Below are 25,303 nucleotides of genomic sequence, written 5' to 3'. Positions count from 1 at the left end.
TGGAAACAATTAGTCCTAACGACTGGTACACCATCTGATCTGCAACCTGTACAACTATATGAGACCAGAAGAACTAGATGGTGCCCGGCTACCACTGTCATCCACTTCCGAAGGGGATCTGTTTAGGAGATCCTTGATAGGGAGAACAATGTGGAACAAAACTCAAAATCATTTGGAGAAAATAAAAGAAAAGGTGGGGACCAGGTTTGCTGGTCCAATAGAGCCTGTTTGAACCATTGAAATTATGGCCCCTATCTGCCCTTCAGGTCTGGAATTGAACTCACACCTGTGGTTTCCAGCCAAACAAAATACAGGCATATGATTTGAACATTTACCTCAAGTAGGTACACTCTTTGGAGAGAACAGTCATGGGAGAAAGAAGAGCTGCTTATGCACAGGGAGACAGCTGAGGGGGCAGGAGTGTATGGAGGGATGGACACTGGGAAGAGGTAAGTATGGGGAGGAAGTGGCAGCGGAGCTGTTGTATTGTGGTAAACTGTGGTCAATAATGTGAGACAAAGTATATGTGAACTCCTGTATGGAAAGTGAATTTGCTCTGTAAATCTTCACCTAAATCACAATTAAAAAAAAAAAAAAAAGCTTTAAAAAAAAAAAGAAGTGAGGATGGTTAGACTTTGCCTCTTTTACTTAGGTCATGTTGTCAGGATACCATACTTGGTAAAATAGAGGGTCAGCAAAAAGGAGTAAGACCCTTAACAAGATGGATTGACAAAGTGGCTGCAACCGTGTGGTGAAGTATAGCTACAACTGTGAGGATGGCACAGCACCATGCAGTGTTTCTTTCTTTTGTACATAAGGCTGCTATGAGTTGGAACTGAGGTTGTGACACCTAGCAACAACAACAGTAAGACAATGTCAAGCAAATTAAAGGTAACGAGGGACCAAAAAAAGGTATTTATAATGCATAGTAATCAGTTCTTCGTGAACGGTAAGCAAAATTTGGGTAGAGGTAGGACTGGGGAATACTTCCCAGAAAAAGATGGCTTCTGGACTAAGTGTCCAGGAAGGTAGGTGAGTTAGCCACAGGAAGACTCGACTACAAATCCCAAGGCCCAGAATTAGGAGTCCTTGAGAAACTGCTAATATTTCAGTAAAACCAGAAATATAGAGAAGATGAGGACATGGTGAGAAATGAAGCTGAAGAGATAAGCAGGGTCAGATTTTATTGGACTCTGTAGTTTATGGGGGAGCTCTGGTAGCATAGTGCCTAAAGCACTTAAATGCTAACTAGAAAGCTGGAGGTTCAAACCCACCAGCCACTCACTCCTCGGAAGGAAGGTTAGGCAATCTACGTCCGTAGTGATACTGCCTTGGAAACCCAAGGAAGGGTCGCTATGAATCAGGTCTGATTTGATGGCACATAACAACAACAACTGTAGTTTGTGCTTAGCATATTGGGCTTGATTCTGTGAGCAGAAGAGAATCTTCAGAATTTCAATAAGGAAATACCTGACCACATTAGACCTGTGAGACACACTTTGGAAGAGGGAACCAATATTTATATTGTGCTTTAACATATAAAGCATTTTCTATAATTATCTACATTCATTCTCACAGTGAGGTGCATGGAGTGGTGTACAGAGCAGTTGTTATTTTCTCCCATTTTATGGACAAACTGAAATTCTGCACATTTTAGATAATTGACTATGGACACACAGCTACTAAATGCTTTTGCCAGGACTTGAGACTAGCTCTTTTCTTTTTTCAGTAGGTGTTACTCCACTGTAAACACTATTTACTACTTAAGAATTAAAGTACACCTTGGAGTGGGCAATGTAAAAGCTTGTTGATCACATCATATTTTATTCTAATAACCATATGTATCTTCATTGCAAGCTCATATGGTTTTTACTCTTTAGAGAGGAAATTACAGTTTTGGAGTTTGTATAATATGCTTCTAACCATTTTTCAAAGGTATGTTATGTAAGGTACATTGTTGCTGTTTTTAGGGCCATTCATTGAGTCAGCTCTGCCTCATAGCAACCCTCTGCATAACAGAATGAAACATTGCCCGCTCCTGTGCCATCTTCATAGTCCTTGCTATGCTGGAGCCAATCATTGCAACCTCTGGGGCAATCTGTTTTGTTGAGGGTATTCCCCTTTGTCGCCAATTCTCTACTTTACCAAGTGTGATAGTTAAAGTTGTATATCAACTTGGGTGGGCCATGGTTTTGAGTGACTTGGCAGCTGGATATGGTTATTCCCCATGATTAGATTGGATTGGTATAATCAACTCCATGGTAAATTCTGTTGTGAGCAGCTAATTATTGGTCTTTGGGGTGTGGCCTGCTTCCAGTATGTATGGAGAAGCTTTAAGAAAGGATTCTAGCTTTTTGGCACATTTGGTTCTTGCATTTGGCAAGTTCCTGGACTTAAACCAGTGGCCTGCTGTGTTGCCTGCTGGGTTTAGGATTGTGCCATTTTATCAGCTAATCTTGGGTTCTTCAGCCCAGCAGTCAGTAGCTGCGTGTGTCAGAAGAAGCCTGCAGCTCCAGTGAGCCTGGTACAAGAGGCAAAGCTAAAGCCTAAGGTCGAAGGGCCTTCACCCAGCCCCTAGAGCCAGCACTCTGAATTTGGACTTCTAGCCTCCAAAACTGTAAGAAAACACATTCTTGTTTGCTAAAGCCATCTACTTGTGGTATTTCTGTTACAGCAGCACTAGAGAACCAAGACACCAAGCATGATATCCTTTGCAAAGGACTGGTCCCTCCCTTCTGTCATGCCCAAGTAGGTGAGACAAAGTCTCATGTCAGAAAGGACCATTCCCTAGAGAAGGATATTATGCTCAGTGAAGTAGAGGATCAGTGGAGAAGGGGAAAACCATCAACGGGGTAGATTGACACAGTACTCCTTCCAGGACAGATTTGTTTGTTCCTTTGGTAGTCCATGTTATTTTGAACATTCTTTCCAGTACCACAATTCAGAGGCATAATTTCTTCTTTCATCTACCTATTTATTGTCCAGTGTATTATGTTAGTTTAATTTGAAGAGTAGAATTGGGAGCTCTGGTGGTGTAGTGCCTAAGGCAGTTGACTGCTAACCAGAAGGCTGGCAGTTCAAACCCACCAGCCATTCCTCGGAAGGAAGGTTGGACAATCTACTTCCATAGTGATACTGCCTCGGAAACCCAAGGAGGGGTCACTGTGAGTAGAATTTGGAGCACCTATTTTTTTGATCCTATTATTTTACCTTATATACCCACCACATTTGTACATATGTTACTGTCTTAGTATAAAACATGGATCATCATTGGGTAGAGATCATGAATTACCCAAAAGAATTTTAAAATTCTAAATGAAGTCCCATTAACTTAAAGGCTTTATTTCTGTTGGAAATTCTTTTTCTTTTTCCTTGCTGTATGTAAGAAAATGGCAAATGCTAACAAAATCATTCATCATCACTGAGGTTTTGGATGGATGTGTGTTACCCAGCAGTTAGTCTTTTGGGATTTTGAATTTCAGTACTGCTTTTTGGAATATTAAAAGGATAGCTTGTAGAAGATAGGTTCTTTAACAGCTATTAAACTAACAGCTGAACATGGGATATGGTCAGGTTAAAACTAAACTCACTGCCATTGAGTCATCTTCAACTCGTAGTGAACCCTCCTTGGGTTTCAGTGGCGGTCACTACAGCAGTAGATTGCCCAGCCTTCCTTCCGAGGAGTGGCTGTTGGCTTTGAACCATCAGCCCTCTGGTTAGCAATCAAATGCCTTAGGCACTATGCCACTAAGACATAGCTATTTATTTATAGTTGGATTTTTTTGTGGTATAGGCACTTATCTAGTGAAATTTATGCATAGGTCTTAACTCTCTATACCTTACAGGAATATTGTAGGCATAATTAATCCTTTAAGTGTCAAACATTATCATAAATATACCTGTGAAGTTTTGCAAATATTAAATCATATTATTATAATTACCATGTATAATGTAATGGAAACTTTTTTTTTTTTTAAGTTGTTAGGTAAAGAATGGTCTATATGTGATCAAATTAACAACAGACACTCAAAAAGAAAGATGAGAAGCTTAGGGGGGAGGGGAGGGCAGTGAATTTGTGTAATGATGGTGAAATAGTTTGAAAGAGGTTGTTGAAGAATGTGGCCCAACTTGAAGAATATAACCAATGCCACTGAATTGTGCATGTAGAAATTATTGAAGTTGTATATTTTCATCAAAATAAATAAAATAAAAAAAAATTACCGATGTTCATCAAAGACATCAAAGACATAGGGGACACTGCATGGTTTAAAATCAAGCAGGGAGTGCGTCAGGGTTGTATTCTTTCCCCATACTTATTCAATCTATATGCTGAGCAGATCCAAGAAGCTGGACTATATGAAGAAAAACGTGGCATCAGGATTGGAGGAAGAATCATTAACAACCTGAGATATGCAGATGATACAACTTTGCTTGCTGAAAGTGAGGATGAGTTGAGGCACTTACTGATGAAGATTGAAGAATACAGTATGCAGTATAGATTACGTCTCAATATAAAAAAAACAAAAATCCTCACAACTGGATCAGTAAGCAGCATCATGATAAATGGAGAGAAGATTGAGGTTGTCAAAGTTAATTCACATTGCTCGTTTCTACAATCGATGCCAATGGAAGCAGCAGTCAGGACATTAGATGACTCGTAGCACTGGGCAGGTCAGCCATGAAGGAACTCTTTCAAGTGCTGAGGAACAAGGATACCTCCTTGAGGACTAAGGTGCAGCTGACACAAGCCATGATATTTTCAGTTGCCTCGTATGCATGTGAGAGCTGGACAATGAGTAAGGAAGACCGAAGGAGAGTTGATGCTTTTGAGTTGTGGTGCTGGCGAAGATGCTGAAAGTACCATGGACTGCTAAAAGAACTAACAGATCTGTCCTGGAGGAAGTGCAGCTGAAATCTCCTTAGAAGCAAGAATGGCCAGATTTCATCTCACCTACTTTGGTCCTGTTGTCAGAAGGGACCATTCCCTGGAGAAGGATGCCATGCTTGGTAAGGTGGAGGGTCGACGAAAGAGGGGAAGGTCCTCAACGAGATGGATTGACATGGTGGCTGCGACAGTGGGCTCAAGTATTGCAAAGATAATGGAGCTGGTGCGGGATCAGATGGTGTTTCATTCTACTGTGCGTGGGGTCGCTATGAGTCTGAAACGACTCGATGGCACTTCGACGACAACTACAACAACAACAAATCAAAGACATTCTGATATAACTAGTCTAGGTGTAGCCTGGGCAGTGAAATTTTTTAAAAGTCCTTGTGAAGGAAATGCTTGATGAAACCTGCTCACAAGTTTTAAAAATACCTTTTCTATGATATAAATGATCATATTGACTTTAACTGTTCTATAAATTTTTTAGGTTTTCAAAATCAGGCTATCATAGTGGATTTTTGTGACATAATTGTTTTATATAAATGTATTTATATACAGAAAGACCTACGCTTGTATTAACATACACACACATATACTTATGTAGATAGTTAGGAGTTAGCTCTGAACTATATGCAGTATTCACCTTTTATTTTTGTGTTTCTTGGTAAACTTGTTTACAAATTATAATAATATTGTTTTTACTTCATTTTGTATATCTTGCCTGTATTATGTTGTTTTTGTTGTTAGGTACCAACAGGTTGGCTCTGACTCGTAGTGTCCCTGTGTACAGCACAATGAAACACTGCCTGTTCTGAGCCATCCTCACAGTCCTTGCTATGCTTGAGCCCATTGTTGCAGCCACTGTGTCAATCCATCTTGTTGATGGTCTTTCCCTTCTCCACTGATCCTCTACTTCATTGAGCATAATATCCTCTAGGGAATGGTCCTTTCTGACAACATGAGCAATGTAGATGAGACAAATCTGAGCATTCTCACTTCTGAGGAGCATTCTGGCTGCACTTCTTCTGGGACAGATTTGTTCATTCTTCTAGCAGTCCACAGTATTTTCAGTATTCTCTGCTGGCATCACAATTCAAAGGTATCAGTTTGTCTTTGGTCTTCCTTATTCATTGTCCAGCTTTCACTTGCATATGAGCTTTTTGAAAATACCATGTCTTAGGTATGGGTTAGGTTCCTGCTATAGGGGCAAGGAGGGTAGCATCTTTTGACCTCTTCTAACTACACAAGAGGAAAATAGAATTGCCATCAGCAGTTCAAGGCCTGTTCCTATGAGGCCAGACATACTGCCACCCTCCAACCCTCTTATCAGCCTTGATACCAACCATCCCTCCTGCAGCATCCACCACTTCTTTGCTGGATTCAGTAATTCACTGTAGTGGCCACACAGAATTTACAGATTATGGGTTTTATTAGGGAAGTAACAGGCTACAATTCAAGTGCTGGAGCATGCTCAGGATACAGTTCTTCAATCAGGACTCCCCTCTGCTGTGCCCTTAGACGTGTTTTTCTGGCCCTTGGCCTCTCGGCCTGGCCTCTCTGCCTCTGTGGCCCAGGTAAGGCTCCTGCTCTGTCTGTCTTTTGGTTCTACTGCTGCTGTCTCTCAGCCAGATGTTTTTCTCAGCCAGGCATCTGTCTCTCAGCTGGGCATCTCTCTCTCAGCCATGCATCTCTCTCAGCCAGCAGTCAGATTCCCTCTGCTCATTTTGACTTTGACAGAGGGGTAAAACCAACTAACCCCATCATCAGACTTCTACACACCTGAGAGAGTGAACTTTCCCAGACGATTACTTTGTACTGCTCCAACAGAAATACTCCAGGTGGATGACTTTAACAATCAGGAGTTTAAATTGCATGGTCCCACCTAGTAATCCTGTGGGAGTTACAAAGCCTTTGGCTAGAAAAGCCATACCATGTAATTCACTATGCCACTGTACCCTTAGTCTTCAAAGTGAAATCTTTGCTTTTTAACCCTTTGAAGAGATCCCTTGCAGCAGATTTGCCCAATGCATTATGACATCTGATTTCTTGACTGCTGCTGCCATGGGTGTTGATTGTAGAGCCAGGTAAAATTAAATCTTTGACAACTTCAGTCATTTCTCCATTTGTTGTGATGTTGCTTATTGGTCCAGTTGTGAGGATTTTTGTTTTCTTTATGTTGAGGTGTAATCCATACTGCAGACTGTATTCTTTGATCTCAATCAGTAAGTGCTTCAAGGCCTCTTCGCTTTCAGCAAGGAAGGTTGTGTCATCATCATATTGAAAGTTGTTAATGAGTCTTCCTCCAATCTTGATGCCCATTCTTCACATAGTCCAGCTTCTCAGATTATTTGCTCAGCATACAGATTAAATAAGTATGGTGAAAGGATTCAACCCTGATGCACACTCTTCCTGATTTTAAACCACACAGTATTCCCTTGTTCTATTCAAACGACAGCCTTTTGGTCTTTTACAGGTTGCTCATGAGTGTTATGTAATCTTGCCCGTGATTTCTTATTTTCAACCATTTCTTACAGGGGAAGACATTCAATCTCAATTTTTATAGCTAAATTATGGAAAGAGTTGAGTGAACTAAGCTTTTTTTCCCCCTTTCACAGACTTAAAGTCCCTTCATTTATGCAGATAGTTGAGAGTTTGCTGTAATTAGAACTCTTAAGTGACAATCTCTGTTGTAGATGCCTAATTAGTAGTAGTCTATACTATTAGATGACACCTATTGGCAAGCATGTAATAGATTTCTTTCACCTGGATAGAACATGCAAATTTCTTTTTTTGTTAGAATTTGTAATTTTCACAAGGCAAATTTGAAATAATTTTATTTGATGGTGTGATCATGACATTTTCTTTGATTTGGAAAGAAATTACTAAGTGCTTATTGAATGACTATATCTAAATTCTGAATTATATAATTATCTGGTGTCAAATATTTTACTGGAAATCTAGACTGTTCGGACTTTGTCTTTTTCACCTATTCATTGACCTTTTTCCTGGCTAAGGTTTTTTTTTCCTGAAAAGCTGTACTAATTTACACTTTCATATTTACCTCTTACAGGCATAGAATTTTTAAATATTTTTAGAGCCTTTGCTATACTCATTGGTGAATTTTGAAATATTTTTTATGACTAAAAAGGTTGAGTATTTTTCCTTATGTTTACTTCCTAGCCGTATATAGTTGTTGTTCTCATTTGACCTTTCATTGTCATGCCTTGCTCATCATTTTAAAGTCTTCATATTCTGGCGAGTCACACTCTATAAAGCATATTAGCCTTTTATCATCTTACTGATTGCATACCCTGTATTTTTCTGTGTGTTATTGCTTTTTAATCTTACTGGTTTTGGGAAGGGACAGTCAGAGGTTTAACATTTTTTGTATCTTTCATTTTCTAATTTTCAAACAGAAAGTTACAACTTTTTCTAGAATCATGTGTAAAGTCAAGAGTAAGTGGGATTCCCCCACTTTAAAAACAAACAAATAAACAAAATAGATTAAGGGTTGAACTATAGACCTGCCCACATTAAAATTATAGGCATTTGAATTCATGAAGCTTTGTTGAAGGAGATTTTACATGATCGGAACTGGAGATTGATACAATTTAAATTGTGGAATTTATCTCTGTTGTTTGATTTTTCTGTTCTGTCTCCTGTGCTCTTTGTGAGTGCATGTGTGTGTAATTGAAGGTGGTAAGCTTAATGGGGGCATTTCATAACTATGGGATATGTTGTGACTGTTTTGAGAGCAGCCCCAAGTGGGCTCCGACTGTGACTCTTGTCTTCCCATTTTGGCCTCCTTTGCCCTTACTTTTAAAGCTTAAAGGACCTGTAGTGACTAAGGAGTAAAGAAGGTTGTATTTGTGGCTTTGACTTCCTCTCTGGAATTTTTGGTCAGATTTTACATAGTTTGATCATTGAATCCAATTGAAAACTAAAATGGAATAAAGATAACTTAAAGATATGTAACCCATGAACTATTAATATATTTTTCATTAATCATATTAAAAAAAGACTTGCTCTACTTTTTACTACAAAGTTTACTACACAATTTTTTCGCATAGTGCCTAAAGCATTTAGCTGCTAACCAAAAGGTCAGTGGTTCAAACTCACTGTCTGCTCCACAGGAGAAAGATGAGGCAGTCTGCTTCTGTAAAGATTTGCAACTTTGGAAACCCTATGGGGTAGTTGCATTATGTATTATGAGGTTGGTATGGGTTGGAATTGATTTGATGGCAGTGGGTTTGGTTTTGGTTCTACTTTATCAGAAGTATCAGTAAAGGAAAAGGAAAATTTCAGAATATGTACAGTTTAAATATTTGTATATTCAATGTTTATCTTTAGATTTTCACTGTTCAACATAAATTAAATCCAAAGAAAATGGTATCTTCTTATGTTTGATGATCTCATATCTTGGATCAGGGATCATGCTGTGATTTTCCTGGCAGGGTGGACATTTGTTATTTCAGGCACAGTCAACAAGTGTCAGTTTTTATATTCCCCATTCATCTGAACCATTTGTGTTCAAACCATTTGTGTTCTTTTGTTGCAGCCTCCCCCCCACCCCCCATGAACTTTCTGGAGATTCTTATTTCTGGTGTCTCCAATGTCTGTTGTGGGGAGCTAGTGGGAAGTGCAAAGTATCTGTATCTTTTGTTGTGGCTCCTAGTGGTTCCTTGGGAGCAAGAAGGGAGATAAAAAGGAATGGCAAATGTGGAAGAGATTGTAGTGTTATTATTCAGTACCTGACTTGGTAACATTACCAGATATGAGAGAAATCAGGCAAAAGTATAACTGTAATTGTTACTATTTATTGCACTCTGTAATAATTTCAACAGTACTATGAGTAATACATTATTCTTCCCAACTTACAAATGAGGAAACAGACTCAGAGAAATTGTGTTCCTTCTAGGGTGAGCACAGCTACTAAAAATAGGTAGAAAACGTGAATTTAACTTTGGATCCAGTCAGTTCAAGCAGTGAAAAGGATCATCTTGTGAGAAACTTCAAGGAATAATTTGAAGAAGCAGGTTTGGAGCTTGGGAGATAGGTTAGGGCTAAAAGGATAGGTTTGGAAATCTTATGGGATAGTTAAAATATTGTAGACTTTCTCATCACGTATTACGGAGTCATCATGGCAGTGGAGTTAATTAGATCTTCACCCATGCATTTCTCCCTTCCGCTACCCCCCACTCCCGCCAGCTTAATTCTCACCAGTTAGGAAGCATTAATGTTGTACAAAAAAGATTGTAGAACGTAGATATATCAGGTGACATTATAGATAGGTTTTCTTAGCCTTATTTCACATTGACATCCCTATTGGTAATGATGGACTGCTACAGCAGATATTCTAAGCATAGAAGACAGGCATACCATCTTGGAAGATACGTCAGAATCTCTAGTTAATGCATTTTAAAGCTTTTTACTCCTTGATTCTGAGTCCCTTCTGATACATTCTTAGAACCACTGTCCTAGACCTATAGGTAATGGAGATTGCTGCTCTAATTCTATTTGTAAAGAGCAAGCATTACTTAATTGGAAAAAATAGAGAAAAATGTAGTACTGCTAGTATTGCCAGTTGCCATTGAGTCAGTTCTGACTCATGAAGATCCCGTGTGTTACATAGTAGAACTGTGCTCCACAGGCTTTTCCTGGTTGTGACCTTTTGGTAGCAGATCTCCAGACCTTTTCTGAGGGACCTCTGGGTGGGTTCGAACTGTGAACCTTTTGCTTAGTAGTTAAGCACTTCACCATTGCACCACTCAGGGACTCCTAAAAATATATTAGCTTCTTTAACATTGCAAATAAGAGATTACAAAATTACAAGGATGTGACTCATTCAACTTTAAGGAGTGGGATTTATTGCAAGTTAAAGAGCAACAGGTGTGTTTGGGCCGTGACTGTTCTGGTATCTGTTTTTTTCCCTCAGGCCACAACTACACCTCTGCTTCATTTTGACTTTGACTCAGGCCTGGCTCTTGTCTAGCCTTCCCCACTCTTTTGGCTCTAGGCCTAAGGTTTTACAAACCATTAGGAATGACCTAAGGGTACATTTCTTTTCACTTCAGTAGTAGGGTGTTGAGCAGCAGTGTTACTGGTGGGTAATTTTGGGACTTTATGAAAGTTCACAAATACTCTCGTTTCTCAAGGTAAAAATTACAATCACAGTCAGCAAATGGTGTGATCAGATTGGGAATGGTTACAGGTGGGACAGAGTGTGTGATATATGTGTTTGAATAATTCGGTAGAATCACCAGTAGAGTTTGTGTTTGCTTGCTTGTTTGTTTTGAAACTAGAGACATTCCAATCCCCTTATCTTCTACTGTGTGCTTTAGGGATTAGCTTTGCCTCCTTAGTGAGACACTGCTACCAAAAAGGAGCACATCAAATCCCTTCCGTGTGGGTGTGTTAGGGAAGAGAAAATGAATGAGAAGCAATAATCTAGGAAGTGTTCATTCAATTTAAAGACATTAGAGGAGATGTTTCTAAATTATATAATTATATTTACTGTCAATAAAACATTTCATCTGTGAGTAACTTCAGTAGATGTCTATTTTTTAAGGTGTGTAGTAACTACAGAATAATATCCATTTTAAGTGTTTGGAAGTTTTACAAAGGAGAAATAATTAAATGGACAGAACAACTGAGTTTATACAGGCTTTCTCTTTTCATGACAGATGTATGATGTGTTTTAATGAAAATGAAGAAAATATTCATTTTTGCAAATGTCATCAGTCTTTAACAATCAGAAAATCATTTGGCAAGAAAAGTGCTACAGCTATACAGAATTGTGCTTATTGTTACACTGTATTGTTTACTGTAAACCTGGTTCAATATTGGTAAATATAGTGTAAAAGAAATGGAACTGTTGTGAGCTATCTGGGCATTAGTCCAAGATATCATTAAAAATACTGCCTCAAACTAATTTGGGTTTATGAATAATATTTTGTTAACAGCTCAACTGAAATTGAGCACATGGTGTAGTTTAAAAATTGTGAATTCACAGATAATGAGAGTAGTATAAGTACGTACTGCACACTTGATATTCTATATTTGAGGGATAAATTTATATATAATTTTGTGTAACCTTTAAACTATAAGCAACAAATGTTTAATATGATCTGATATTTTAAAAATTTACCTAATAATATGGTTTGCTGTGAATTTGAATGCCTTTTTAACTAAAATATTATGGGTTTAACAGTCAAACCTAGAGAATAGGAGAGGTTGGTAAACAAATACTAAAATGAACATTCAACACTCCTTTAGGCATATGAGTTTGTAAACAGTTAGGGTTTATATTGACATTGCACCAAAAAGATTGAAGAACATAAAGTTGTTGTAAAGAGTCAATAAATTAATTAATTTATTTTGCTAGTGAAAGAATCATTATTAGGGGTTATTAGTTCTGGTAGCATAGTGCCTAAGGCACTTGACTGCTAACCAGAAGGCTGGCGGTTCAAACCCACCAGCCACTCCTCGGAAGGAAGGTTGGGCAATCTACTTCCGTAGTGATACTGCTTTGGAAACCCAAGGAGGGGTGGCTATGAGTCGGGTCCGACTCGACAGCACATAACAACAACAGTGTTGGTTATAAATTATTAATTATAGTAGGTATAACAGCGATTAAGGTTATGATAAGTGAGGTGATGTGGGACAAAATGCTTACTTAGATGTTTCTTGTCAAGAAAAGATATACTTGTCTTTTTCTTTGTGTACTATTTTAATTAGAATTATGATTTTTCTGAACATGGGTATATGTATATAAACTCGCATTGAGAGGGTATTTGAAGGGCTGATTTTCTGCCATTGTTATGGTGTAAAATATTTTTGCAAAGGAAAAGTGTGCATATTTAAAGAATGAATTTTAAGTATTTCTTTTCTCAATAAATGTTTTATTCATTTTCTAGGTTAGCACTCTACGTATATGAATATCTGCTCCATGTAGGAGCTCAGAAATCTGCCCAAACGTTTTTATCAGAGGTATGTTTTATATATTTTCTGTACTGCATTTTGAAACAGTTATTTGAGAAATTTCATTGTTACAGATTATATAGTGAATGCTCAGTTGTCAATATGCATAATGTAGTCTTTATAGATTAAATGTAGTCTTTATAGATTATTTGTTAGTATATTTAATATCATGAAATACCATTTCCGTGCCATTTAATAATCTCCTACTTTTCGATCTATTTTTCTTTTTTTACTTAGAAATGAAAGCTAGTATTAGCCTTGGCAATAATAAAATTTGCTTTTTAAAATTAAATTAATAGGGAGGGGAAAAAATCACCTTATCTCTCTAGTTCTAGCAATACCTTATTTTGGCATTATTCACAGTTTTGGAAAATGTGGTTTTTGTTTGTTGATATTTGGTATGGATAATCGTTAATTGGTGACTAAATTTCAGTTGGAAAACATATTGATAGTCTTATTTGAAGCTTTAGTTTTACTTTCTCTTCTTCTTCATACCTTTTGTGTTAGACTGGATTCTCTAGAGAAACAAAACCAGTAAAGCTTATATATAGAGAGAGACACAGAGAGATTTATCTTAGGAAAATGGCTCACATACTTACAGAAGCCGGCAAGTCCAAAGTTTCTGGATCAAACGTCAAGCTGGAGCCTTTCCCGACTCGTGCAGCTGCAGGGGCTGAGGAGCTCAGAGCTGGCAGGCAGTACACTGGCTGTTGACTCCAACAAATGACAAATCCAAGATCTCCAGGCCAAATGGTGGATTGTTCACTTATGGACAGTTGTAGGCAGCACAACAGAATCCCGATCCACAGAAGACTGTCGCCTCTCCTAGGATGTCCACAGATATGCTGGAAGCAGGCCACACCTGTAGGGAAACTCCCTTTCAACAGATTGGCCACTCAAAACATACTCATCTGATCCCATCATGGGAACAACCACACCACAACAGCTCAAACCACACAGAATTGTGGTCCAGCCAAGTTGACACACACCTCCAACTATCACACCTTTTAAAAGTTGAATTTCAGCTTTCTTATAATGCTACTTTTATTTTTCAATCTGTGTAATGGTAATGAGGATGATTGTTATTTCTGTTGAATATTATCATGTGCTAGGCAGGATGGTTTACATATGTTGTTGTTGTTGTTGTTATGTGCCGTCGAGTCGGCCCCGACTCATAGCGACCCCTCCTTGGGTTTCCGAGGCAGTATCACTACGGAAGTAGGATTGCCCAACCTTCCTTACACATATGCTGTCTCTAAACCTTTTAAGAAATTTACATGGCAGGTTGTGTTATTCTCCTTTTATGATTAAAAACAGGGCTTAGAGAGTTTTCATAACTAACTAATGGTCACACAGCTTAGTGAATAATAGAATTATAATTCAAACCTAGGATCATGTTAATTTTAAACCTCTGGTTTTCTTTCTATATCTAGCTAATATGGTAGCCACTAACCATATATGACTTTTTAGCGCTTGAAATGTTACTAGTTTGAACTGAAATTCTCTAAATGTGAAGTATACACTGGGTTTTGAAGGTTTTGTGTGAAAGAATATAAGATATAATTAACATTTTTTTATCTTGATCAGACATTGGAATGACGATGTTTTAGATATATTAAGTTAAATAAAATGCATTCCTAAATATGATTTTTCCTGCAACGAAGAAAATTAATAGGACTATTACTTCAATTTACACAACAACCACTAATGCAAATGATGAAGACATTGAAGATTTTTATCAATTTCTGAAGTTTGAAATTGAGTAGTCATCCAAGTAAGACCCATTGATAATTACTGGTGATTGGAATATGAAAGATGTAAACAAAAGGATTCCCAAGCCAATCCCACTGCCCTAGAGTCAGATCAGACTCATAGCCACCGCTCCTTGGGTTCTGAGGTGGTATCTCTACTAGACAGAGATTGCCCAACCTTCCTTCCGAGGAATGGCCGGTGGGTGTGAACCACTAGCCTTCTGGTTAGCAGTCAAATGCCTTAGGCACTAGGCCACCAGAAATCAACAGAAGGATCATAGTTGGAAAATATGGCCTTGGTATTAGAAATGATGGTGGAGATTGCAGGGTAGGATTTTGTAAGACCAATGACATGTTCATTGCAAATACCTTTTTATAGTATTATAAATGGGCATCTATACATGTAGACCTTGCCAGAGGGAACGCACAAGAGTCAAATTGACTACTGTGTGGAAAAAGATAATTGAGGAGTTTGATATTATCAGTCAGAGTAAGGCTGGGGGTTGAATATGGTACAGACCATCAATTACTAATATGCAAGTTTTAGTTGAAGCTTAAAAAAATTAAAGTAAGTCCACGAGAGTTAAAGTACAACCTTAGGTGTATCCCACCTGAATTCAGAGACTATCTAAAGAATATATTGGATAGGTTGAACACCAGTGACTGAAGATCAGACGAATTATAGGATGACATCAAGAACATACAAGAAGAAAGCAAAAGGACATTAAGGGATAAGAGTGAAAGAAAATATCAAAATGAATGTCAAAGAAACTCTGAAAATTGCTTTTCATCCTATAGTAGCTAAAGCAAATGGCACAAATGATGAAGTTAAAGCTGAATAGAAGATTTCCAAGGGGGGCTACAGAAGACAAAGTAAAGTATTAAAATACTCAAAGACCTGGAGTTAGGAAACTAAAAGGGAAGAACTGGCTTAGCATTTCTCAAACTGAAAGAACTGAAGGAAAAAAATTGCCTTGAGTTAGAATATTGAAGGATTGTTTGGGCAAAATATTGAACAATGCAAGAGGCATAAAAAAAAAAAAAAGAGAAGAATACATAGAGTCACTGTACCAAAAAGAATTGGTCAGTATTCCACCATTTCAGGAGGTAGCATATGATTAAGAACCGATGATACTGAAAGAAGAAATCCAAGCTGCATTGAAGGAATTGGCAAAAACAAAAACAAAAACAAAAAACCCCAACAAGCCTCCTGGAATCAACAGAATAGAAATAACAAATGGATGCAACTCTGGAAGAGCTCACTAGGCTATGCCAAAAAATTTGGAAGACAGGTACCTGCCCAGCCTATTTGACTGAATCCGTGCTTGGATCCATTCCAAAGAAAGGTGATCCAACAGAATGTGGAAATTACTGAACAATATCATTAATATCACACACAAGTAAAATCTTGCTGAAGATAATTCAAAAACTGTTGCAGCAGGACATCGACAGGGAACTGTCAGAAATTCAGGATTCATAAGGGGATGTGGAATGAGGGATATCATTGCTAATGCCATATGGATCTTAGCTGAAAACAAATTATACCAAAAAGATATTTACCTGTGTCTTACTGACTGTGCAGAGGCATTTGACTATATGGATCATAATAAATTATGGATAGCACTGAGAAGAATGGGAATTGTAGAATACCTAATTTTACTCATTCAGAACCTGTACACAGACCGAGAGACAGTTATGGGAAAAAAACACGGGAATACTGCATAGTATCTTTACTAGAAAATTTAAAAATACTTATGTGGCTCACTTGTGATTGACATTGTATCTCTTTTGGACAGTCCTGCTCGAAATCATGTCTGTACTTGATCTCACTAGTTTGGCCCTAGCACGTTAGGACACACAACAGGTAACTATTGATTTGAGTGCCCCATTGAAGTATAGTCATCTTGTTACTTTCCTTCTTCCCAAACACACACAGAAGCAAACAAGCAAACCCAGCTCTACCCCTAGTCTTTTAGCTAATTAATTAGCATATGTGAACTACCAGAGGCTATTTAAAATATGAGATCTGAGATGTTTCATGAACTGTTTTATCACAAAGCAATATACGCAATATAATCAAAATTTGGTTTGAAAAATGTATTTAAATCAATACATAAGTTTGGTTTATCTATGTTTCATTACATCATTAAGTAGAAGACTTTGGGCTATGTCCTTTTCAAGTCACATTCAGTATGTGGTGATGGATATCACAGACAGGATGCTCTTAATATTTGTAATCTTAATCACTGCCATTTTATAGTAACTTAAAAGCCACATTAGTTGTTCAGTGGCAGAATTCTTGCCTTCCGCGTTAGGGAACCTGGTTCGGTTCCCCGCCACATGTAACTCATGTGTAACCATGACCCCTTCCTCCATTGGCATGCTATTGGTGGATTGTGTGTTGCTATGATGAAGAATAGGTGTTAGCAGAGCTTCCTGAGTACATGGGATTAGGAAGACTGGGTAATCTAATTGTGAAAATCAGCCAGAGAAAACCCTGTGGATTATAACGTTCCCAACCAGCAACCTATTGTGGGGTGATGATAGGACACAGCAGAACCCAGGCAACAGTTTTGTTCTGTTGTACATGGTATTGCCATAAGTGGCAGCTTGTTATTGTTGTTATGTGCCGTCGAGTGGGACCCCTGACTCATAGCAATCTCTCTTTGGGTTTCTGAGGCGGTATCACTACGGAAGTAGATTGCCCAACCTTTCCTTCCAAGGAGTAGCTGGTGGGTTTGAACCACCAGTCTTCTGGTTAGCAGTCAAGTGACTTAGGCCCTGCGTTACCAGAGCTCCCCAGTGGCAGCTAACAACAACAAAACTGACTTAAGAGTTGTTAAAATTTACTTTAATAAAGTTGAAAACTTGAAGGATTTACTGATCTCTTTCCTTACATCAATGACCATTTTGAATTGACTCAACTTGCTGAATCCCCAGAAATTCAAGACTATATTTTCTTACCAGCATTAGAAGATACCAGTTACAGTTGTTACTAAATTTCATCAGAAAAGAAAAAAAATGTTATTAACTTATTTGAAATACCTGATTGAAGTTGTCAGAGATTTCATTTTACTTGGATCCATACTCAACACCCATGGAAGCAGCAGTCTAGATATCAGATGTACTGTGCTGGGCAAATCTGCTGTAAAAGACATCCATTTCTGAGGCAGTGCCTCATCTTCCTTCCACAGAGCAGCTGGTGGGTTTGAACTGCCAAACTTCTGGTCAGCAGTAAATGCCTTAGGCATTTCACCATCAGAGCTCCTTAAGTGTTTAAGAGCCAAGATGTTACTTTGAAGGCTAAGGTGGGCCTGACCCAAGCCATGGTATTTTCAGTCGCCTCATATGCATGTGAAAGCTGGACAATGAATAAGGAAGACTACAGAAGAATTGATGCATTTGAATGGTGGCATTGGCAAAGAATACTGAAAATACCATGGTTTGCCAGAAAAATGAACAAATATGCCCTGTAAAAGTACAGCCAGAAGCGAGAGTGGCCAGACTTCGTCTCACCTGCTTTGGCCATGTTGTCAGAATGGACACGTCCCTGGAGAAGGATATCAAGCTTGGTAAAGGGTCGACGAACAAGGAGAAGACCCCAAAGGAGATGAATTGACACAGTGGCTGCAATCATGGGCTCAAGCATAGCAAGGATTGTGAGGATGGCGCAGGACTGAGCAGTGTTTTGTTCTGTTGTACGTAGGGTTGCTATGAGCAGAATTGACTCCACAGTACCTAACAACAACAGCTTATTTAAGGATGATCAGGTATTTGCATTGAAATGGGTTTTGTGGATTGAGCAGATAGCTAGATACTAACTTATGCCCTGAGCTCAACGTAATAATGGTTATATCAATTATCCATGGCTATTGGGTAGAAGAAAATTAAAATTTGTGAAGAGAGTCACATACTTTGACAAACATTTACCATCGTTTTATTTTGTATGAGTTCATTTGAAATACAAATCTGAGGATTTCTCTGAATTATTAGCCTGGCTTAGTTTCACAAGAGGAATCAGTTAAACTGAAAACAAATTATCATCACCAAGAAGACACAGTGTTTCTGTACTTTGGAGATGAGTGTATGTGATTCCCAGAATTATTCTTCACTTTCTAGGTTCCCAAATTCTGAATGCCTCAGTGGAAATATACTATCATTACATAAATTGCCAATACAGGCAAATGGCTAAATTAATTGAGGTGTATGTTTACCATAATGCAAAAGAATTGAGTTACATCTATTTGGACTTACGTGAACAGACTTGTTCTGGTTACCTAGCTCTGACAGGAATATACCACAAATGGGATGGCTTTAACAAACAGGAGTTTATTCTTACAATTTGGAGGCTTTAAGTCTGAATTCAAAGTGCCAGGCTCTAGGGACTGGGTGAAAGCTCTCAGCCTTAGGCTTCAGCTCTGACTCCTGCTCCTGGCCCACTGAAGCTAGAGGCTTTATTTCACTCAGCTGCTGGCTGCAGAGACCGACAAGCCCAAGGTTGACAAGTAAAAAGGCACAGTCCTGATGTTACCAAACCACACAGCAAGCCATTAATTCAAGTCCTTTGAAAGTCCCAAGGTCAGCAGAGCATGGTAGGCTGCTGAACAACAATACAGCTACATGCAAGGTTCAAGCATGCCATAGGCTACAGACCATTCTCAAAGGTTCTCCTTACATACAGGAGGCAGACCACATACCCAAAGGCAGCTACTCAGCTGCTCACAGTAGATTCCACCATGGAGTTGATTACCAGTCTCATCATGGGGAATCCTACATCCAGCTGCCCAGCCACTCAACAGGCCCAACCAGATTGACACACAAACTTAACTACCACAAGACTTAAAAAACATTGTCTAGTAAAAGAAGCAAGCTAAAGTATGTGATTTATATGGAACTCTTTTGAACGTAAAAGTGAAAACCACTGCCATTGAGTCATTCTGACTCATAGCATACCTTTAGGACAGAGTAGAACTGCCCCATAGAGTTTTCAAGGCTGTAAAACTGTACGGAGGCAGTATGCCTTATCTTTCTCTCATGGAGCAGCTGGTGGGTTTGAACCTCTGACCTTTTGGTTACCAGCAAATTGCTTTAACCACTATGCCACTAGAGCTCCTCTCTTGAATATAAGGCAATAATACATGTTTTTGTGGGTACATATTTCTGATTGTAAAGTATAGTAAGGGAGCTCTGGTAGCGTAGTGCCTAAGGCACTTGACTGCTAACCAGAAGGCTGATGGTTCAAACCCACCAGCCTCTCCTCGGAAGGAAGATGGGGCAATCTACTTCCATAGTGATACTGCCTCAGAAACCCAAGGAGGGGTTGCTATGAGTCGGGTCCGACTTGACGGCACACAACAACAACAACAAGGTATAGTAAATAATCTGAAAGAATATGCATGTCAGACTGACTGCATCTGACAGTGGGGCTGTTAAAAAGGGGGATTTGCTTTGACTGTTAGTAGTTATGGAATTCCTTTTTTTTTCTCATCATTTTGCCTGTCTACCTATGTAACCAAGCAGATTGTCCAATCTTCCTTCTGAGGAATGGCTGGTGGGTTTCAACTGCCAGCCTTCTGGTTAGGAGTCAAATGCCTTAGCCACTATACCACCAGAGCCCCCACAGACATAAGTTAATGTTTGTTGTTACCGATAATGCAGTATTATGGATGTGCTAAAAGGGCAGGGAGGTCACATCTTCTGACCTCCTCTAATTGCACAAGAGGAATGTACCATTTTACAGTCTTACCAGCAGTGTATGAGAGTCTAGTCTTTCCACATCCTACTCAGTATTTATTTTCTGATTGTTGAACTTTACATTTATTGTTGGTGTGAGATGATACCTCACTGTTGTTTTGATTTGCATCTCTCTAATGGGTAATAATCACGAGCATTCTTTCAAGTGTTTGTTGGACACCCACATATCTTCTTTGGTGAAGTGTCTGTTCATATCCTGTGCCCATTTTTAAGTTGGATTTTTTGTCTTTTTGATGTTGAGGTGTTAAGAGTTTTATATAAATTTTAAAGGTATGTCCCTTATAAGGTATGTCATTGCTGAATATTTTTTCCTAATCTGTAGGTTCTGTTTTTTTTTACTCTTTGGGAGAAATTTTTTGATGAACATAAGAATTTAATTTTTGGAAGATCCCAGTCATCTAGTTTCTCTTCTTCTGTTTGTGCATTTTTAGTTATGTTTAAAAGTCCATGTATGCCATATGTTAGGGCCCCTACAAAATGGGCCCCCATTTCTTTGAACATTATAGTTTTAGGATTTACACTGAAATCTTTGGTCAATCTTGAGTTTATTTTTGTGTATGGTGTGTGGTATGGATCTTATTTCCTTTGTTTTTGCAAACGCATATCAAGTTTTGCCAGCACCACTTGTTAATGAGATTGTCTCTTCCCCATTTAATGGATTTTGGCTGTTTGTCACAGATCAGCTGAGCATAGGTGGATAGATCTATTTCTGGGTTCTCAACTCTGTTTCACTGGTCTGTGTGTTTGTCATTATATACCAATACCAGGCTGTTTTGCTTCATTAGTTATGGGATTTCTAAAACAAGAAATGCATGTTTGTGTATATAAGTTATTGAGAAGTAAAAATAATAGAAGGTAAAATATATTCTCTTAAATTGTCTAAATTTAAAGATGGAACCCTGAAGCCAGATTTGTGATAGGCCATTGTTAAGTACGTTCCAGAGTTCTTGATGACTCTCTCTTGTTAAATTTCAGTAGCTTGCTATAAGTTTCTGTAACACCTAACTGCTTGTGCTTGCTTGTATGTACCAAAGGCTTGTGCCATCAGGGCTTTTACTCAGTGGCAGTGCCTCTGCCTTAAATCTCTTCCTCCCCTTCTCTACTTGATTAGCTTAGATAACATAGCTTTTTCTAGAAGAGTTTCTCAGAGCTCTACTTCTCTATGCTGATAGTGCTGGCTGCAGAGGCTCAGAACGTGAAAAACAAACCAGGAGAGTATGCCAAGAAACTTGGACTCTATCATTTTGGAAAATAGAAGCCTTTGAAAAGATTTTTAAGTCAAAATATAATGTTATTAGATTTATACTTTGGTTTCTATAATGTTTTAGAGCTTTATACTCTAGTGTAATGTGGTAATGCATTCAGTTGCTAATCAGAAGGTTGGCAGTTCAAACCCAGCAGCTGCTCCACCGAAGAAAGAGGAGACAGTCTACTTCTGTAAAGATTTATAGCCTTAAAAAATGTTTGGAGTTGCTGTGAGTCATAATCAACACTATGGAAGTGTGTTCCGGTCCTAGGAGGAGCTCTGGTGGCTCAGTGGTTAAAGCATTTGGCTGCTATTGGAAAGGTCAGCAGTTTGAACCCACTAGCTGCTTTGTGGGAGAAAGAAGACTACTTTCATAAAGACCTACAGCCTTGGAAACCCTATGTGGCAGTTCTGTGTCCTACAGAGTTGTTGGGAGTTAGAATCGACTAGGTGGCAAAGGTTTAGTTTTTGGTTTGGTCTCTCTTAGTTTCATTTGGGAAATTTAAGACTGCTTGTTGTAGAATGACTTCTTAACTAGTTTACATAATTATGGGCCATCTAATGTAAATCCTCCATTGTCTATCTCCAGAGTTTTACCTAATTCAGAATTTTACAAAGTACTTACAAAATTAGGAAGAGAGATTTACTTGTTTGGCTATTGTGATTAAAAGGAGATGATTGAAGTGGCACCACTTACTCAGATATCCAATATTCCTACCTAGGTTCAGAGCAAAGTAGAATCTTTTTTTTCATTTTGACACTCCCTCTCTGGATGTGGCTAGGGATGTCTGTGATGTTAATGAGTCCTTTTAAGCTAGGACTTAGCTGTGGTGGGAGTCCCGGGTGGTGCAAATGATAAGACTGGAGATTTGAATCCATCCAGAGGCACTTTCTACAACTCCTCTGTCAGTGTGTGATTCTGTGGTGGCTTGCATGTTGCTGTAAGGCTGGAGGCTATGCCACTGGTATTCCAGATACCAGCAGGGTCACCCATGGGGGACAGGTTTCAGTGGAGTTTCCATAATAAGACAGACTGGGAAGAAGAAAGAGACCATTTACTTCTCAAAGAACTGGCCAGTGAAAACCTTATGAATAGCGTGAAACACTGTCTGATATATTACTGGAAAATTTTAGGAGTAGCCCTGAAACATTGTCTGGTATAGTACCAGAAGTTGAGTCCCTCAGGTTGGAAGACATTCATAATACCACTGGGAAAGTTGCCTCCTCAAAGTAGAGTTAACCTTAATGGTGTGGATGGAGTAAAACTTTCGGGACTTCCATTTGAGGTGGAATGCCGCATCAGGATTGGAGGAAGACTCAACAACCTGCGATATGCAGATGACTTAACCTTGCTTTCTAAAAGTGGAGATGACTTGAAGTACTTAACTGATGAAGGTTAAAGGCTACCATCTGTAGTATAGATTACACCTCAACATAAAGAAAACAAAAATCCTCACAACTGTACCGATAAGCATCATCACAGTAAATGGAGAAAAGATTGAAGTTGTCAAAGATTTCATATTACTTAGATCCACGATCAACACCCATGGAAGCAGCAGTCAAGAAATCAGACATCATATTCCAAATCTGCTACAAAGACCTCTTCAAAGTGTTAAAGAGCAAAGATGTCACTTAGAAGACAAAGGCGTACCTAACCCAAGCCATGGTATTTTCAATAGCTTCATATGTATGTGAAAGCTGAATGATGAGTAAGGAAGACCAAAGAAGAGTTGATGTTTTGAGTTGTGGTGTTGGCGAAGAATACTTAAAGTATATTGGACTGCCAGAAGAACAAACAAATCTGACCTGGAAGAAGTACAGCTGGAATTCTGTGGAAGTGAGAATGGCCAGATTTCATCTCACCTACTGTGGTCAAGTAGTCAGAAGGGACCATTCCCTGGAGAAGGATATCCTGTTTGGTATAGTGGAGGGTCAGAGAAAAAGGGGAAGACCTTCAATAAGATGGATTGACACAGTGGCTGCAATGATGGGTTCAAGTATAGCAAGGATTGTGAGGATGATACAGGCCTGGGCAGTCTTTTGTTCCATTGTACATAGGTTTGCTGTGATTTGGAGCTGACTTGATGGCACCTAGCAACAACAATAGAGGCACCTTGGAAGAAAGGCCTGGTGATCTACTTCTAAAATATTACCACCATTGAAAACTCTATGTAGTGCTGTTTTATTCTGGCACACATAGGGTTGCCATGCGCCTGAATCACTTCAACTGGAAAGTGTTTTTATTATTATTATTTATTTGTTTACCTGTGCTCAGCCACCATTTTCATTTGTATAGGCTTGTTCTCATGGGGGAAGTTGTAAGAAGGTCAGATTGGAACTCCAGGCATCACTTAAACAAGTAGGATGTGTATCTCAGTAACCTAGTCTGTCACTTGGGTTTAGCCTTTCTAATAGTGCCCTTGACTTGGACCATAAGAAATTGTACTACTGTTGAGATCAGTCAGAAGAGTGGTGGGCATAATTACCATGAGTTCAGCTACATATACAGTAAATTAAAAGAGAAGCATTGGTCCCACAGTAGGAATCAAAACATTTCTTTAGTAGGTTGTACTAATTAGTTCAGTGTTATCTCTGATTGATGATAAAATTTAAACTACTATTTGAATCTTAAATATAGTTTGTAAGACTTTTCATTCTCTCCCCCCCAACCCAAGAGAAGAAAATTGAATGTTCTTTAGAAATAATTTCAATAAAGAGCCCTTCCTGTACTTTAGATTTTCATCATCCTTCAACCTTCAATAATCACAAACAGAATACTGTGACATCTTCTTTAGAATTTTAGATTAATCTTTGTTATTTTAGATTCATTAGAAGCTATCCTTTGTCTGGCTTTATTATTTCAAAATACAAAAATAAGTTTGGCTCATTTCTTGAAACTTTGCATGGTATTCATGCCTTATATTGAGTTTCCGTGTCCTTAAAAAATAAAATTATAAATTAGTATATTGCAAATATTCTAGATTTTTTCCCCTCTTAAAATGTTTACATTGTTTTTACTATTTTTGTCATAGATGCCAATATCTGATGTGTTACTTTTTCCAGATTTTATTAGGAATAATAAGTTATTGGACACAAGCGTCCAAATTTCTGTTTCCTCTGTTTATCTTTCACATATAGGAAGAGAGAAAATAGTAATAATTTCTTGAACTTTAATTTGGAAGCCATATAGTGTAGTGGGTAAGAGCTATGTCTTTGGTGCCAGACTGCTGTTTAAGTATGGTTCTGCATCTTATTTACTTGCTCAGTTTTCTTAATTGTAAAAAGAAGATAATCATAATAATACTCCAGAGTGATGCTGAAGTTTAAATGAATTAGTACATATAAAGAGCTTAGAATAATGCCTGATACATAGTAGTGCTTGAAAGTGTTAGCAATTAATTTTCTTTTAATTCTGTACCAACTGTTTTGATCTGTGTTAGTTTCTTTCCTCAGAATACAAGTATAAATCCTGTGTCTTATATAAGGAGCCTTGGTGGTGCAGTGATTTAAGTGCTCAGCTGCTAACCAAAAGGTTGGTGGTTTGAACCCACCTAGCAGCTCCATGGTGATCTCCTCCTGTAAAGAGTACAACTTAGAAAACCCTATGGGGGTAGTTCTTCTTTAGCACATGGGGTCGCTATGAGTTGAAAATCAATTTAGCAGCACCAACAATGTGTGCAATATTGT

General features: G+C 38.4%; 1 protein-coding gene across 1 annotated transcript in view; it reads left to right on the top strand.

Moving 5' to 3' along the window:
• The window catches only part of SSBP2 (single stranded DNA binding protein 2), a 539,855-nt gene that overhangs the window by 173,512 nt on the left and 341,040 nt on the right, over positions 1 to 25,303 (top strand). Inside the window, exon 2 of the mRNA XM_042781332.1 lies at positions 12,802 to 12,874. Within this exon, the coding sequence (XP_042637266.1) occupies positions 12,802 to 12,874 (73 nt within the window). The remainder of the gene's footprint in view (positions 1 to 12,801; positions 12,875 to 25,303) is intronic.

The sequence above is a fragment of the Orycteropus afer genome, unplaced genomic scaffold (genome assembly GCF_000298275.1).
Source record: "Orycteropus afer afer isolate SDZICR_OR568_19922 unplaced genomic scaffold, OryAfe1.0 scaffold00107, whole genome shotgun sequence".
Taxonomy (NCBI): domain Eukaryota; kingdom Metazoa; phylum Chordata; class Mammalia; order Tubulidentata; family Orycteropodidae; genus Orycteropus; species Orycteropus afer.
Note: the sequence above shows the minus strand (reverse complement) of the source record. Positions and strands in the feature narration are given on the sequence as shown.